At 40.9% G+C, this 15,847-nt stretch overlaps 2 protein-coding genes across 3 annotated transcripts; both read right to left on the bottom strand.

Annotated features, from left to right (window-relative positions):
* Nucleotides 1-223: 223 nt before the first annotated feature.
* LOC103370126 (nuclear migration protein nudC-like) lies at nt 224-4,193 on the bottom strand. The gene is made up of 8 exons (XM_008299048.1): nt 3,992-4,193; nt 3,128-3,205; nt 2,798-3,007; nt 2,599-2,694; nt 2,383-2,496; nt 1,067-1,261; nt 892-975; nt 224-762 (listed from the first exon to the last, which is right to left on the bottom strand). Exons 1-8 carry the CDS (start codon nt 4,064-4,066, stop codon nt 640-642), a joined length of 975 nt encoding a protein of 324 aa, XP_008297270.1. The 5' UTR covers nt 4,067-4,193; the 3' UTR covers nt 224-639.
* A 5,175-nt stretch (nt 4,194-9,368) lies between these two features.
* On the bottom strand, nt 9,369-15,512 carry LOC103370125 (uncharacterized protein C1orf172 homolog). 2 transcript variants are annotated; one of them, XM_008299047.1, is made up of 4 exons: nt 15,426-15,512; nt 13,533-14,454; nt 13,344-13,430; nt 9,369-10,022 (listed from the first exon to the last, which is right to left on the bottom strand). In XM_008299047.1, the coding sequence occupies exons 2-4, from the start codon at nt 14,446-14,448 to the stop codon at nt 9,928-9,930; spliced, it is 1,098 nt and encodes a 365-aa protein (XP_008297269.1). In that variant the 5' UTR covers nt 14,449-14,454; nt 15,426-15,512; the 3' UTR covers nt 9,369-9,927. The 2 variants fall into 2 exon arrangements, with proteins under 2 accessions (XP_008297269.1, XP_008297268.1); XM_008299046.1 differs by lacking the exon at nt 15,426-15,512 and having other exon boundaries at nt 13,533-14,748.
* Between the last annotated feature and the right edge of the window lie 335 nt (nt 15,513-15,847).

Genomic DNA, 15,847 nt, shown 5'->3' with positions numbered 1-15,847 from the left:
ATGGTGTTATTGACTAAAGTAGCCTTGAGCAGCTAATCTGCAGCACAGATGAGAAGCAGTAGCAGCGGTTTTGGTAAGCTTACTTTTTTTGTTGTTGTTTTTTTAACTCCACACTAACAGTTTTTTTTTGCATTTACAAATTTGTCGTCTTTTAAACTCATTTTCAGTCCTCACACACACAAATTGCACCTAATATACCAAAACAACTGGCATTATGTTTAAAGTGCAACAAACCCTATTATCAACTCCAGGAGAACCTGTACGCTAAGACATAGGTAAAAATCTACAGAAATGTCATTTAATATGTCTCCTTAAACCAGGTCACTCTATCTGTCAGCTCGACCATGCCATCGTTGTCACCTGTAGTTACAGCAGCTGAGCTTGGCCTTGAGCAGAAATAGGAGACACTAAGGGACAGACAAACTAGACGGACAGCTTTTAGATTCCCTGTTCTTATAAAATCTTTATGCACCATAAAGTTGTTAAACTGACTATGAAATCAGCACTTGCTTTAGAGAGTCACCCTGTAAACCACTAGATGTCAGCCGACACAGAATAAAGAAAATCTTTATCGTTTTATGACAACAGAAAGTGACATAAACAGGATATGTGATTTGGCTGAGATGCAAGAGCGGAAACTTACTTTTTAAGAATGTCTTGTTTCTTCTGCTCTTCAGATGTGGGCAGGCCCATTGATTTCTGCCTTTGGTCATACATCATCTTCTCCACCATGCCACGTGTTTCACCATCCAGGTCTGACAGCTGCTCAGCAGAAAATACACACAGTGACGAGCGGGTAGGAAGACAGAGGAACACTGGTCAGTCATCTTTTTGCCACTTTTGTAACATACTGTTACTGTAAATGAAGAGGAGGGGCAGTCAGTCCTTTACCTTTGAGTTTTCAGGACAGATTTTCTTGGTGTTAATTTCTGGATCTGTGGTAACAATCTTGTTCCACCACTCCATTTTATTAATCTGAAACCAAAGAACAGGATTTGGTGCAATCATGTCACAGCTGAAAAAGCGGAGAGATGGATTAAGTCTCCACAAAACTACATTTTCTTACCTTTTCAAAGTGGACAGTAACCACCTTGCCATCGTCGATGAGCCAGGAGCTCTCTTCTACCTTCACCTCGTTGAAGAGCTGGCCTTCAATAACAGGAGGGTGTCCCTTCAGGCCGACTTTGATGGAGCGCCGCTGGATGTCCACAACGACATCTCTCCCCTTAATGCGGAACTTCACGTCAAAAGGCACTGCCAGCTGTGGGAGGATTTAAAGATTGGAAATTCATGTCAGATTAATTTAGGGGCATCAAAATTGTTCATAACATGCAACCACCTGGTGTTGCCAATAGGTAACACTGTAAAGCTCAACACATTGGGGTTACTGTCAGCTGATAAAGGATGCAAAGATCATTTATGTACACACACGCTCAATGACAAGAGAACAGTAAGTGTGAATGTAGCAGGTCTGGGTCAAAAACTATCACACTGGTGACAGACATTTCAGAATAACAGCAAGAAAGTAGGTTGACAGAATGTTCGATAGTTTACCTAAATGCAAACCTAGATGCAAACCGCCCTGACAAAGCAAAACAAAGCAGAATGTCTTTGTGAACACTGTGTCCACCAATTACAACAATTGAGGAAGCAGTACTTAACAAACTGCAACCTAATTCCAAACATAGTTCAGATGTGGCAGGTTTGATTGTAAAAACACCTTTTCAGATTTAAAAAAAAAAAAAATGGCTGGAAGGTGGTCTGTTGCAAAGATAAGACATTTGCTATCCCTTTGTACTGAGGAGGAGATACGCATCTTAACAGGATGTTAAAGTAACTTCCTGTACTTTTCTAATCTCGTGAGTTAAATGCCCAATATTGTGGACAGGCAGGAAGGCTGTTGATGTAACACTTTGCGCCTTCTGAAAGTAACACCGGCGACTGTCCGACCAATGAGAATTTGGCCAGATAAGAGCATATTGATGGACCAATCGATTTGGACACGATAGCCCTAATATGCTAGAAGCTCCACAACAGGACACATCATCCTGTCAGAGAAGGAGGCGGCCCAGAGGAGTGAACTGCATCCTAAATAGACACTGTGGCGTAAAATATAGAATTGACATATAGTCCACAGCGTCTAACTATAAATATGAAATGGTATAAATACATAACTAAAAATGGACATTGTAGGGCAGAGAAGAAGTGCAGGGGCAGTCATCTATTGGGTCATAATAGGACTGGGGCTGCTCTTAAACAAACACATTCAGGATAAAAAATAAAAAAGGTGAGATGACCAAAAACACATACTTTCAGGTGACTGATTAACGTGAGTTGGTGACACAGAAGCCAAGCGTGATGCCGAAGTTGATAAAAACTCACATCAATTTCAGACAGAGTCTGTGTCCACTTGTAGGTGGGCAGGTCAGCTCCATTTCCCGAATTAGGCTTCAGTTTGTCTTTGTCCTTCTCGTCCTCCTCTCCTTCAGAGTCAGACTGGAGAAAATGGAAATTAAGAGAAGTAAGTCAGCAGAGCCACATTTTATTGTTGATCAACACCAAACTGTATAATCACCATTTTACTAACTGTTCACTCACCCCTTTCTCCTTTTCGGTCTTCTCTTTTTCTGCTTTGTCAGATGTATTTTTTGAGTCTGTGGTTACATTCTTCATTTCCTCCTCTTCTTTCTTTTTCTAACATATAAAGCACAAACACATATATTTACATATAAAGTAACACCAATTAAAGTGGCAGTGATTTGCTTGTGATAGATACACTAAAGCAATAAGATTTCACCTTGTCAAGCTCAGACTGAAGCTTCTCCGCCTCCTCATCAGTCAGTTCCTGAATTCTGGGACCGTCGTCATTTTTCTTTTTCCTCTCTTCCTCTGCAAGCTTGGCAGCTCTTTCGGCTTTCTCTTTTTTTTCCTTATCCTGTTTTGTCTGCTTCTCTTTGTGGGCCTTCACCGCGAGCTTATTGTGGTGGGCAAAGGCATCTTTGACTACCTGAAAGAAACAGGTGGCCAGAATTAGGTGGAGGTGTGTTTCTGCCATTGAATAGGAACAGCTTATAGATAGCACAGTCTCAAATGTCACACAGAGTGCAGATAGAGTAACACTGCTCACCTTCTCTGCAGCACCTGCATCTCCACCGGTGAAGAAATCTGTTTTGCGCCGGAGGAAGCTGAAAAATGTGTTTACTAACTGTTGAGAGAAAAATAGGTTAGAATAAGTTAGACATGCCACACTCCAGACAATGTCTTTAATATGTACATGAGCTGTGTTGATAAGACTGGACTAAAGAAAATATCCTGCTTATGTGGAAGATGTTGGAGGCCATTGTTCACTGCTAGGTTGTGCACACTTGAAGTACAACCACGTGTTAATGTGATTTCTCCTAATGTTAATCAGCTTTATGGTTAGTTTGCATACCTCTTCCACCCATCCTTAATAACAGTGATGTTTAAACACAATCCTCTTCAAATCCCTGCATTAAATATGGCATTGCAATCTACAGCAATGTTGTCCTTCTGATAATTCACATTTTCCTTTACTGTTAGCAAAGCATGTGTTAGGGGGCTTTATCTAATTTATCCACAAATTCCAGTCCGCTACAAACTGAACCCAGCACCAGTGCTATATTAAAGGTTTAAATGTACAACAGCTATTTACAGCTTCTTCTTTCAGGAACGTGGACGTTCTAATGAATTAATTCAAGAAGTACTAATATTAGATTTTCAGTAGATTCCCTGCAGCGTTGTTATTCACATGCGTACACCCCGCTGAATACAGACATGCTATGGTCCACATTAGCGAGAGAGCTTTTTTATAAAGACCACAACCTTTGCTAAAACCTGTACAATAGTTAAAATCCATCGTTTTTATGTATGCCACTACTGATAGACGAGAAGTGCCTACAAGCTAACAGGAAAACCACATTAGCTTTACCATTAGCACGGTAGCTTTAGCACGTTAGCACACTGATTTTACCTCTTGTACTCCTCCTTCGTGTTGTTGCGCCATAACAAGCAACATCCCGTCATACTTTTCTTCATCGTCACCCATACTGTTGGGAGATAAAAAAACGATCTAATAAAGTGGCAGCGGCGCAAATTACAGCCGAAAAGTGAAATTAGCAAACACGTTAGGCCAGGAGAGTCACGCTGAACACTTCCTGGAAATAAACCCCACCTCCGTCTTGTTTCAACCAATTGGAGCAACAGATTCTAAATGACAGCAACGTTAGCCAATAAAGTAAGAGCATTGGCACCGGCAAGGGACTCAGGCGCCTGTGACGAATGAGAATATTCTAGAGAAAAATTAAGTCATGTACATTTTGTAAAATATAATTTTACTTCCTTATAGTAATTGCCATGTACATTAAATGTAATGGAACGATAATATAAAAATATCCTCCTTATATTTCCAGCAACTATTTTGCCTAATCCAAGGTATCATACTATATTATGTTGTTATAACAGTTAGGAGCGTTGACTGTATGAAAAGACATTTGACTCGGTTTTATCCCTTTACACTGTATTATTTTGTAATATATTGGCAATTATCAAAGCAATTTTAAATTGAGCCACACAGTTTGATGAACTATAAAAGCAAGCATTTTAAATAAATCATACAGCATTTAACTATGGTGACAAAAACATTACTTTTAACAACAACATGTTACTTTTAGCAACATGAATATGTTCCATTTATTAACAGAGATGCTGGATGTCCACTGAGATTACAGATTAAAGACTTTGTGGGGAAGTGTTGTCATGTTGAATGGTATACCATGAACCTCGCTGAAAATCACATGAAATAAACATTTTAATACCTTCTTTAGCTGCTTTTTAGTATTGTTTGACATAGAAATATTTAAGATATCTTACTATTGTTTTAAATGCCACAGGAAGAAGGACTGAGAAAGTAGCAGGGCCTGAACTTAAAAATGCAGACTCTGACTCCCTCATGTGGCCATAGTGTGTGTGGCAAACAACAAGCAAAAGAAGTCTTTTTTTGTTTCACATCATTTACTTTATTGGCTTTATATGAGAACATCTGTTAAGACAACGAGTTCAAGTCACTACAAGACAATTCAGCTGAAAATATAAAGAGAAAGGCACAGGCGCGATATTATAAAGTTTTGTCTTTAGGAGACCTAAAACAGAACGGTGAGGTGTGTGAATGGAAACAAAACGAAATGCTTTAACGGATAATTCAACTGGTTTACTAAAGGAAGGAGTACACTGGGATAAAGTTAGCAAATTGTCGCTTTGCTTCCACTTTGTGCGTCTTGGTCCGAACCAGAGCAACCAGTTTCACACCATTTCATTCTAACCACACAAATTCCAGACTCATGAAATAGACTCTAGTTATATTATTGAAAGACAGAAAAGCAGTTTATCTTTACACTTAGATGTGAAATAGATCCTGGGTGGTACATTTAGGGTCCCTGATCAACGATAACCATAAGCTGATAAGCTAAATAACCTCCACTGAGTCAGCTGGCCAGATTCCCATCAGGATCCAGGAGCAAACGTAGCAAACATGTTGATATGAAAACACATCTACTTCATGAGTCAGCTCAGGATAACACCTCTAATAAGGTTATAGGACAAGTCTAGCTGCAGTTCACACTGGCTCTCAAGAAACATCTTTCAGATCGAGATCTGCAAGTAGCACATAGGAAACGATCAAAAACAACATCCAGAAAGCATCAAGCACATGGTTAACTTCAAAGCTTCAGGACTATCTGCTTCATATGAACTCTGTGTTATGACACCAATTACAAACTGATGTGAACTCTACATGTTTAAAGTAATGCTAAAAATAAAGAAATCAGCTTTCTTTTTGCTGAACATGGATCTCCTCCAGTAAAGAATAAGACAAATAGTACATTTTGGGAAACATGATAAGAGGAGGACACCACTCTCATGTCTCAGTGGTAAAGATAAGCAAGTGGTCGGTTAGCTTAGCTTAGCATAAAGACCAAAAACAGATAGCATAACTTTGACTAAAGCCCCTTCAGAAATATACTCTTTTCAGGGTGCCATGGTAGCTCATGTACAGGGGCTATGGTCTCTGATGCAGCGGCCATGGGTACGAGTCCTGCTCATGGCCCTTTTCCTTCCAGTCCTTTCCCATTCGTCTCCCCCACTTCCCTGTCTCTCTCTTGACTGTCCTATCTACTAAAGGCAAAAAAGAAATGTCCTTTTTTCCACAAAAGTTGAGGACCCAATAACCTTTACGTATCACTTTTAGCATTTCACAAATCTGAGCTGCATGTCATCACAACAATGGACAGACACCTCCAGAAACAAACTGTTTGTGTGTCAAAATCTTAAAACACTTTTCTCATTGCTTTGCTCTACAATTTCACATCTATGTCAAGCTGAAATGTCCATAAATATAAAACTGTACTGTGCTGTTAGTGTAACAGCTCAGATTAATGAGACTGATGAAAAATGAATGTAGGTTTTGACAAAACATTAACGGGAGTTGAAGTTCAGTTTGTTGCTTCCAGCTGTTTGTAGGAGTTTATTAAACACCTGCAGCATCAAACAACGGCAAGATCCAGGTGAGCGTTTACAAAGCAAGAGAGTACATTTACATACATGGAACAACAGTGGTAACTTCACTAATTATTTACATTATAAATTATTCCTGACATGGACACACGCTTGATCAGGATCTTATGCTTTTCTTCACTTCAGACGGGTGAGATGTCACACAGTCACAGTTTATAGCTGCAGTCAGATCGTTTTTTAGATAGCGGTCGTCCTCAGCTCGAGTCCTGAGCTCCATCACAGCTGCCGGGATCTTTTTATTTCACTGTTGGAAAACTATTCCTTAAATTATCATCACATAATTTTCAGTGTTAAGGAAATCACAAATAATCTACACTATTAGTTACTTTGACAGTTTGATATGTTTTTATTAGTTTAGATCTAGTCTTTTGATTTTTAATGCCTTATTATGCATCAATTACTGTAGTTTCCAGTCTCATGTTTATGACAAATACTGCGTACGTAGTGGGAATCTCAACATCACTGTGATGTCTAAATGAAGACGAACATTAATGTGAAAGTGATCTTTCTCTTTAACAGACTGATGAAGCAGCAATGTCACTTATCCAATGTCTGATAAAGACTTAAAGTTAACAAAATATGCCTTTCAACTGCACTAATTAACATATTGCATCTCATTTAATAGATTAAACAGTTTGCACAAAATAAACAATTGCGGTACAATGCGCTAATTGGTGATACTTACAGTCTTTGCTGAGCTGAAACTGCCTTAAGAGAAGCTTTGATGCTAAGCTAAGCTATTCATTAGTGACACACTGTCATGAGAGTGGTATCAATGATTTTATAAGTCAGATTAACATATTTCCTACAATGCCAAACCAATCCTTCAACAGATATTTTTTATTTCTTGTGTACAACCAGGCACACATACACAACTCCAACCAATAATTATATTCATTATATAACTTTTGAACTATTAAATGAAGTGACCCAATATTATTTCTTCATCCTTTTACATTATTGCCACTTTGAGCAGTGCAACGCCTCTGACTGATTAATCTGAAATAATTAAAATGAACAGAACTATCAAAACACGACATAGAATCAATACCAGTAAATATGTGATACACAACAACTGAACTGAAAAGAACATATAGATTTAAATTAACGAATTTGTTAAAAATCAAACATATTAGGATAAGGGTACCACACAAAAATGCAAATATATATATATATATAACTGAATGCATAACAACAGCAGAATAATCAAACCAACACAAATCAAAGCTTCCTCACCACAAATCCTTCAAGGATGAGAGGACGGTTATGATACAATACTTAAAGGCCAATTCATGTTTTCTGCATCCGCGTGTCTGCAAGGATCTGTGAGATGTAAATCTGCTGAAGTCTGTGTGCCGCCCAAAATTTGTGATCAAGTGAACAACACACGCTGAGAGCACGCCGACTGCCCCAAAACTAAATGGATGCTTGTTAGGAGGGGAGGCTGTGTGTAGTCATTATCTACACGTCTGTGAAGATTCTCAGTCATCCAGGTCATTGTTATTGTCGTAGATTAATTGTAGCAACTGGACTTGCTTTATCGACACCTTTATAATTCATCATAAAGACTTATAATTGAAGCAGTCAGTCCCAAACTTTAGAGAAGCACTGATTTTGTAGATGCTTTCCACTGACGATTCTCAAAAAAGTCCTGTTCTCGGTCTGTCCACTAAGCTTCAGATGGCAAGGAAATAACTTCCAGCCATTGGCTACAACTCCATAGTGCTTGGCACCGCTCAGGAATAATCAGACACAGTGCTGCAGCCCAATCTGTAACGAGCTGCTATTATTTGCAGCAAAGATCCTGTCTGAAGGGGCGCCATAGAAGGTTCTGGATTTGAACCTGCTGATCAGTCGGGGCTTTTCTTTGTGGTGTTTGTCTGTTCTCTGTTACCCCTTTTCCACCAAGAAGAACCAGGTGCTAGTTTGTTGCTGGTGCCAGTTGGGGTGGCCACCTCGAGGGCCGCAATCCTGCATGTTTTAGATGTTTCCCTCTTCCAACACACCTGATTCAAATGATCAGCTCATCATCAGCTCTGCAGAAGCCTGATAACGATCCTGATAACGAGCCCCTAAATCCCACACCTCCTAAGAACCTGTAAGCTTTTCCATTGGCAAGGAGGCAAGTTAGAGCCACACCACTGCGTCACCGTAAAACGTCAGTACGTCACTGCATACATAGCCGTTTCTGGTCCCTGTAGTCCTTTTTCAGTTTCTTGAGTTTATTGAGGAGTTGGTCGAGGCGCCACTCGTACCCGGCTGCAGCCATCTCCCGCTGGACTTTTTTTTTTGCTTTGTCCGAGAGGCTCCCTCTGACTTATTTTGGATTTCAGTTGAAGACCACAGTGCCAGGAAGCACTGGGTCTCCTCCTCAGACCACTGCTGCCTGGATTTGGCATCCAAAAATGTTGCTACTCGCCTGGCTCTTGTTTAAAAATGCTGGTTCTGGGGCATCGCTACAGCTCAACTGGTTGAGTGGGCGTCACGCGTTCAGGGGCTAAACAACGCAGCGCTCATGGGTTCGAGTCACGCTCATGGCCCTTTGCTGCAGGTCCTTCCCTCATTCTTCTTCCCTCGCTTTCCTGTCTCTCTCTCTGTCCTATCTAATAAAGGCAAAAAAGCCAAAAACATGTCTTAAAAAAATAAAAAATAAAAAATGCCGGTTCTGTGTTTCCACTGGTCTCGTTGGTCGTGATAACCCCGCCCCCAGCCCCTGACGCACTCGGTTCTTAGTTCTGGCCCAGCAAAGAGTTGCTGCTTGCTAAGCACCAGTTTTGAGAACCTGGAGCCAGTGCTCAGGTGGTGGAAACACAAAGAACTGGTGCTAAGTCAGGCTCTGGCTTCGAACTAGTACAGAAACCAGCTTGGTCGAAAAGGGGTATGTGTGCCCACGGGGGTCTTCTCTGAGTGCTCTTCCAGGCTCCAGCCCCCTGTGGCTTGCTATGGATAAAGCAGGTATAGACACTGGATGCACTGGATCGCATCTGGACGCAGAACACGTGAACTGGCCTTAAGAGCTGCTGTTGATGTCTGCCTGCAGGGCAATCAATCAATCAATCAATCAATCAATCAATCAATCAATCAATCAATCAATCCTTCAAATACACATATATTATTTACTAATCATAAATATCTACACACAGAGCCCTGAGTACACTGAAGTCCTTCAGACAATGTGAATTTTCACATTTTCTATTCCACAGCAAAGCCATGGTCTCTACAAAAAGCTTGGCTCAGCCACAGACTCCTGTGCAAGTAGTGTCTCCTTTCAACGTCCTGTGCATGACCTTGTGGACACAGCATGTCAGGTAAGAGAAGATCGCCGGTGTGGAGCAGGACTCATGTCCTCACAGAGCTGGGAATCAGTGGAACACCTGAAGAATTAGTCTCTGTGTGAGAGGGCGAGTAGGCTGTCGGAGAACTAGAAGTGTGACCTGTAAGAACACAGAATAACAATCATCAGGATCTTCCTGCAAAGGAGACTGATCATTAATTCTGCTTTGGAGCGCATTTACAAAATGTTGCATAAATATATGCTTGCTAATATGATGCTCCTCACATTATATTATAAAGCTGATAATGTGGACACTATCTATTGAACCAGAACAAATCATATGCCAATGCTTCAATTAATTATCTGTTGTTGGAAAACACCATTTCTGACCACCAGTGATGAGTAGCAGGAATGTTTTTTCCTATGGATCCTTTTATTTTTTCTTCCCACGATCACACACAATGCATTTGCACACAGATGATAAATTCATTGCATATTCCTGACAATTCCACCTCCACATCACATCAGCACAGACAGGAAACCCTGCAAGCAAGTGCATAAGGATGCAAACAATGCAGGTTTGAAAGGCTGACTCCATGAATCCACGCCTGGACATCACAGTAAATACCAGCTACCTCCTCTGAATGCTGCTTTTACTGCTACTTCCTGTTGTTCAAGCGACTAAAGCTACATTATTGTTGAAGCTGTGGGCTGGAATATTAAAAAATGTTTCTGTGAGTTGTTTTTTTTTTGCAAACTATAGCAATAAAACCTTTGTAGAATCTGTAACTGTAAACAACATTTAAACATTTCAAAAGTGTATCAGTGTAGCTTTTGTGTAGGTGTTTCCTTTTCATATATGACTCAAAATCATCTCTGTGTGTTTACCTCCATTCAGTGGATGATTATTAAAGTGTGCAATTTGCAATATGTAATAATGTGTCTCCAGGTCTGTTTTAGTGTCCGAGTCAAAAGCCACATTCTGATTTTTATTCCCACTTTGCCAAGCCTTGATGAAAGTGTCGTTACGGTGTATTTATGACTACAGCTATCTGGGTCTCCAGAGCCATTTAAATGTCAACGGCTCTAAGTAAACGAACACACACAACAACACACACATGTCACGATTAACCCTATCTATGGCGTCTCTGAGTTTGAAAGCTGTCGCTGATGTGAGTCTAACCACAATCCTAAATCCTTAACTCAGTCTGCGTTAATATGACTTTTAAAATGTGTAAATCTAATAAAATGAATAAACAGAACTAAAATCACCTTAAAGAAAGTACAATCAAGAGGTTCAACGTCATGTCTCCTTGAGTGGCTGCTTTATTGCCGCCGCACTGAAACCACTTTGTACAGCTTGGAGAGCTTGGACAATCTAACTTTCAGCATTTATCCAGAAAGTTCAGGCAAGAACACAAACATGCACCAGGCCTATTATAGTTTTCTCATATTCTTATCTTTCCATCTACTGTACCAGCTGTAATGTAGCAGGTTTACAACAGCTGCAGCATGAATTATGGCGTCTAGTCTAAACAGAAGCCTGTACGCCCTGCAGCACTCACCCCACCGATAAAAACTATTTACATTGTCACTGGTGCGGCCCTATGACTAGGTCCAAGGTAAATTTTAACTGTAGCTCTATGGTCACTTGCCGGGAAGTAAGTCCAAATATGAATATCTGTCAACTGACCCACAGTGCCTTGTGTTGTTTGGTTTGTTTCCTGATATGATATGGCAGACCCAGTAAAAGTAGGCAAATCACACAACAGCTGACATTGGTGGAAGGAAAGAAACCTCCAAACAAAAAAAAATGTACCTGCTTCATACTGTAGTAGTGCATTTATGTGTCTCTACATTGTAAGACTTTTTAAAATCACTATTTTGTGAATCCCTGACAGGTACATTAAAAACTGCTGTGTCATTCAATAGGTGGCGGTAATCACACAATGCTGTAAAATGACACCTGCACAGAGCCAGTGTTGCCATGAAAGACACAGAGGTCACGTCCTCTGGATTATTGTTTTAATGACTCAGGTAGGGGGAATTCACAGACTGCAATTACACATGAAGGACACTTCATAGGATGATTCCAGTGTTTTTAGAATCAATCATATTTGAAATGTGACTACCTTTATGGCAGCTAAATACACATGTAAAGGATTCATCAGAATGTTATGGTAGGAGGGGGGAGAAGGCTTTAAACCAGCATTTAGACCAGTGCAGCCAAACAAAGGCGGACAGTGGTCACCAGTGAAAACCAGTATCAGTATGTTTGAATGTGCTTTTCTTGCTTTCCTCAGTTTTTAAAAAACATTTTGCTTGAAATGTGGTCATTTATATTTAAACTTGTTTAAAAAAGTGATTTAAAACTAACCTTTAGCTTGCTAGCTAATTTAACCAAACCTAATCATGGGTTCCACAAGCACATTTGCTAATTAAAATTTTACTTCTGCCCAATTCAACAGTCTTTCTCTAACTATTAGATGATTTGTGAGGAGATCAGGGCGGAGATGCCATCATCCTTGTTAGCAAAATAACAAAATATATTCAAAATATAGCCCCCTTGTGAACCTCTGATCTCCCATGTACACAGGTGTGTGTTTGTGTGTGTTGGCTGGTGCTGCGGGAGCAGGGCTATGTATCGTGTTAACAAAAAACAAATTACCTACGCTCTTCAACCACAATGTAATATCTATCTATCTATCTATCTATCTATCTATCTATCTATCTATCTATCTATCTATCTATCTATCTATCTATCTAGGAACTAAATATGCAATTCAAATAAATATCAAGGAGTCTTAAAACTTAAACTAGACTTAGCTAAAACAGAACATTTTCATCCACGCAAGTGTTTCAGCTCACTTTCAGAAATAATCTGGGCACAAAGCAGGAGGTTGGCTGCTTTAGTTGTAGAAATACTCGGAAGGAAGAACAGCGATGGAGAACAGTAAGAACCATGATTTCCTAAACTACACAACAGCCAGCTAGCACAGACAACATGGTCAGCAGCACCTGTAATTTGTTGTGTTTTCTTCTAAAACAACATTCACATGACAGGAATGTGATAAATCAGGAAACGACGTTTCGTAACTATCACAACCGATCAGAACATAATTTCCAAGTCTCTGTCCTAGAGGTCTCTGGAATATTGTGTATGCGAGAAGTAAAGGTAGCAAAAGGCATGTGTATTAAAATGAAAACAAAAATCCTGCCTGTGGCACCAAAATCAGAGACTCTTTGTTTAGTCATAAATAAAGGCTCATGTTTGAAGTCCATCACCGTCAACCAGAAGACCCTGTTAGAACGGCCATGTGTGATCCAAAATAATGTCTTGCTGTGGCCAACAAGTCACTGACCAAACTGCTGACAATCAAAATAAGTTAATGACACACAGTTTTAGCTATAATTGGACATTACATCACCATTAAAGCAAGTGTCTAAAACATATTAAAGTTGATTAAGGCACATTTCTTACCTCCATTGTTCCTCCACATCTCCCTGGCACACTGATCAGAGGAGGTCAGGTCTGATATTTGGATGTTGGGATTTGATTTGTAGTCATCTTGAGGAAACAGAGAAACGGTTTTTACTTGATGGCAGTGAGACATTTTGGAGTTGCTGTTGCTATTTCTGGGTTGAAGGAGCGAGAACCGCCACTACTCACTGTTATTGCTGAATGAGAAGGAGTCGCTGTCCCTCATCGTCTCGTTGCCGCTGTCCGACAGCGTCCTCTCCCTCCTGGAGGTGGGGGGCCTCCTCTTTGTGCTTTTCCGGGTGCTGATGCGTATGATGCCTCGCACCAGCCTGCACTCAGCTTCCTGCTCACCCATTTTGTGCTCCTCTGCCAGCGAGTTGATGAGCTGGTTGATGGCCTTGCTCTTCTTCAGAAACACGGAGTCTGAGGTGCACCTGGCCAACTCTTCGATTTGATATTCAGAGTAGAGCTCCAGCAGCTTCTTAGTAATCAGGGAGTCTACATTCTCATCGCCATCCTCCCAGTCATCAAACCTCATAGACTCATGCAGGGACGGATGACTGGGCTGCGTTTGACCAGCAGACAGAAGCGGGTATGAATTAGTTTCAGCCTCTACATACTGTCTTGCGCGGTCCACTTTCACTCCACCGATGTGGACATCCCCCAGCCAGTCTGCGCCGTCTTCTTCTTTGTTTTGTCCCGCGTTCACGGCTCGGAGGCTCACCTTCTCCGGTTCGTCTGTGGAGCTCTCGTTTGGCGCCAAGCACGGAGCAAGGATGGTGCACTGGCAAACCCTGTACAGGCCGCAGGTGAGCACGTTGCATATAAAAGTCCTACAGCTCCTCGGAGAAGCGCAGGGGTTGCAGGTTTGTGTCGCAGAGGAAGGCTCAGCTGAGCCAGGAATGAAGCCGATGGTCTCAGACTCCTTTCCATTAGCATCTTTCAGGTGAGCTTTGTGGACCACCTTTGGCTCTGGGGTGGGTAGCCCGTCTTCCACTGGGTCCACACAGCGCTCCTCATATGACGACCTTTGGCTGCTGCTCCGGCTGGGTCCGGGCCTGTGGCTGCCGGGCCCCCAGCTGCGTCTGGTGCTGCCGGCAGACATGACTTCCTGGCTCCAAGAATTCAAGGACAAGCATTGCAGAAAATGAGGTCAACGGGGGTTTCACTACATCATAAGACAGTGTTGAAATGGCATCGGGACATTCTTGTAACCAATCCAATATCTCAGGCAAAACCTAAAGTCACTTGTAGCCACCTGAGGGCATCTCTCTCCAAAACAAATGTGAAACTACTATCCCCAGGTGCCGGGTGAGCTAGTCAAACAGGTTTTATGTCGAATGCGAGAGCACATAGTCTAAGGCAAATAGCTATTCCTATAATCAGAAGTACTGATGTCATGTTATGGAGTTTCCCTAAAACTAGTTGTGAGATGCAGAGTTAAAAAAAAATAATTATAAATTCCCCAACAAGTGCACAGGGATCTGCTCATCTCCAGTGTTTACACGACAAACTTATGGAGATAATTAACAACTACTACATGAATTTGATTACAATTCTGAATCCTTCACCTACTAAACCGAAGTCCATTATTAAAACTGATGGTTTTAGCAGCATGTTAAAAGTGAGTTTGGCATTTGACAGTCAACAAGCAGAGTCAAAACGACATTTTTTTTAAATTAAAGTAGGAAAGGAGTATTTTTTTTAGTTGAATGAATAGATAGATAGATAGAACGAGAAAAACTGACTAAATCTTTCGCTATCTTCAGTTATTTTTATCCGTGAGTGTGTGATATTGCAAAAGAGCGTTGAATTGACAGATTCTCAAATGGAGTCTGGCGTTCCGTGTTGACGATGAGTCAGACCAGTGTTTACAGTAGTGACTTAGCCTTAAACACGAGAAACCCAGCTATCATTTTGCTGTTTTATCTTCATTTACCCAGTAATTTAACAATACGTAAACGTTTGGAACACACTAGCTGGCAATTCTGTTCGTCTGTAAAGATTATTTTCACTTTCATGGCGACTTGTCAGAGCTGCTCTTTCCTCCATTAGAGGACTTTCTCACCTCACATTACTTACAGTGTTCACGGCGCTTCCAGCAGCTCCACTCCCGAGTTCCTGTCGGCTGTTCCACCAAATCTAAACATTAAAGTTTCTAATCCATGTTTGAAAGTTTATTATTATTATTTTTTTTGTGACGGCGCCGCTCCAAAATGTCAGTTTCAGTAAAGTTTTCGACCGAATCCGTGTACCTGCGCGTCAAGCTGGAGGAAGGCACCAGGTAGCTGCGACCAAGAGGTTGGACTTCCGGTTAGGAATGACTTCAAAAAATAAAGCGCAAGTGTATTTTTCGAATTTTACATATTACGATGAAGTTGTTTAAATTACTCAGCGACTAAATGAGAAGGCCTACAATAAATACAACGTATTCATAACCCTGTAATTATCACCACCACCCTGTCGAAATTAAAAGTTAACATGTTTGCGCTTTTATTTTGATG

The sequence above is a fragment of the Stegastes partitus genome, unplaced genomic scaffold (genome assembly GCF_000690725.1).
Source record: "Stegastes partitus isolate 25-593 unplaced genomic scaffold, Stegastes_partitus-1.0.2 Scaffold1375, whole genome shotgun sequence".
Lineage (NCBI taxonomy): Eukaryota > Metazoa > Chordata > Actinopteri > Pomacentridae > Stegastes > Stegastes partitus.
This window is presented reverse-complemented; position numbering and strand designations above follow the sequence as displayed.

Excerpts from the sequence above, each read along its gene's own strand:
- LOC103370126 (XM_008299048.1), bottom strand. The coding sequence starts at position 4,066 with ATGGGTGACGATGAAGAAAAGTATGACGGGATGTTGCTTGTTATGGCG. Across the intron at positions 2,497-2,598 it reads AGACCGAAAAGGAGAAAGGG|TCTGACTCTGAAGGAGAGGA; the intron begins GTGAGTGAACAG and ends CATTTTCTCCAG. Across the intron at positions 976-1,066 it reads TTACTGTCCACTTTGAAAAG|ATTAATAAAATGGAGTGGTG; the intron begins GTAAGAAAATGT and ends CTTTGGTTTCAG.
- LOC103370125 (XM_008299047.1), bottom strand. The coding sequence starts at position 14,448 with ATGTCTGCCGGCAGCACCAGACGCAGCTGGGGGCCCGGCAGCCACAGG. Across the intron at positions 13,431-13,532 it reads CTTCTCATTCAGCAATAACA|ATGACTACAAATCAAATCCC; the intron begins GTGAGTAGTGGC and ends TGTTTCCTCAAG. Across the intron at positions 10,023-13,343 it reads GATGTGGAGGAACAATGGAG|GTCACACTTCTAGTTCTCCG; the intron begins GTAAGAAATGTG and ends GTGTTCTTACAG.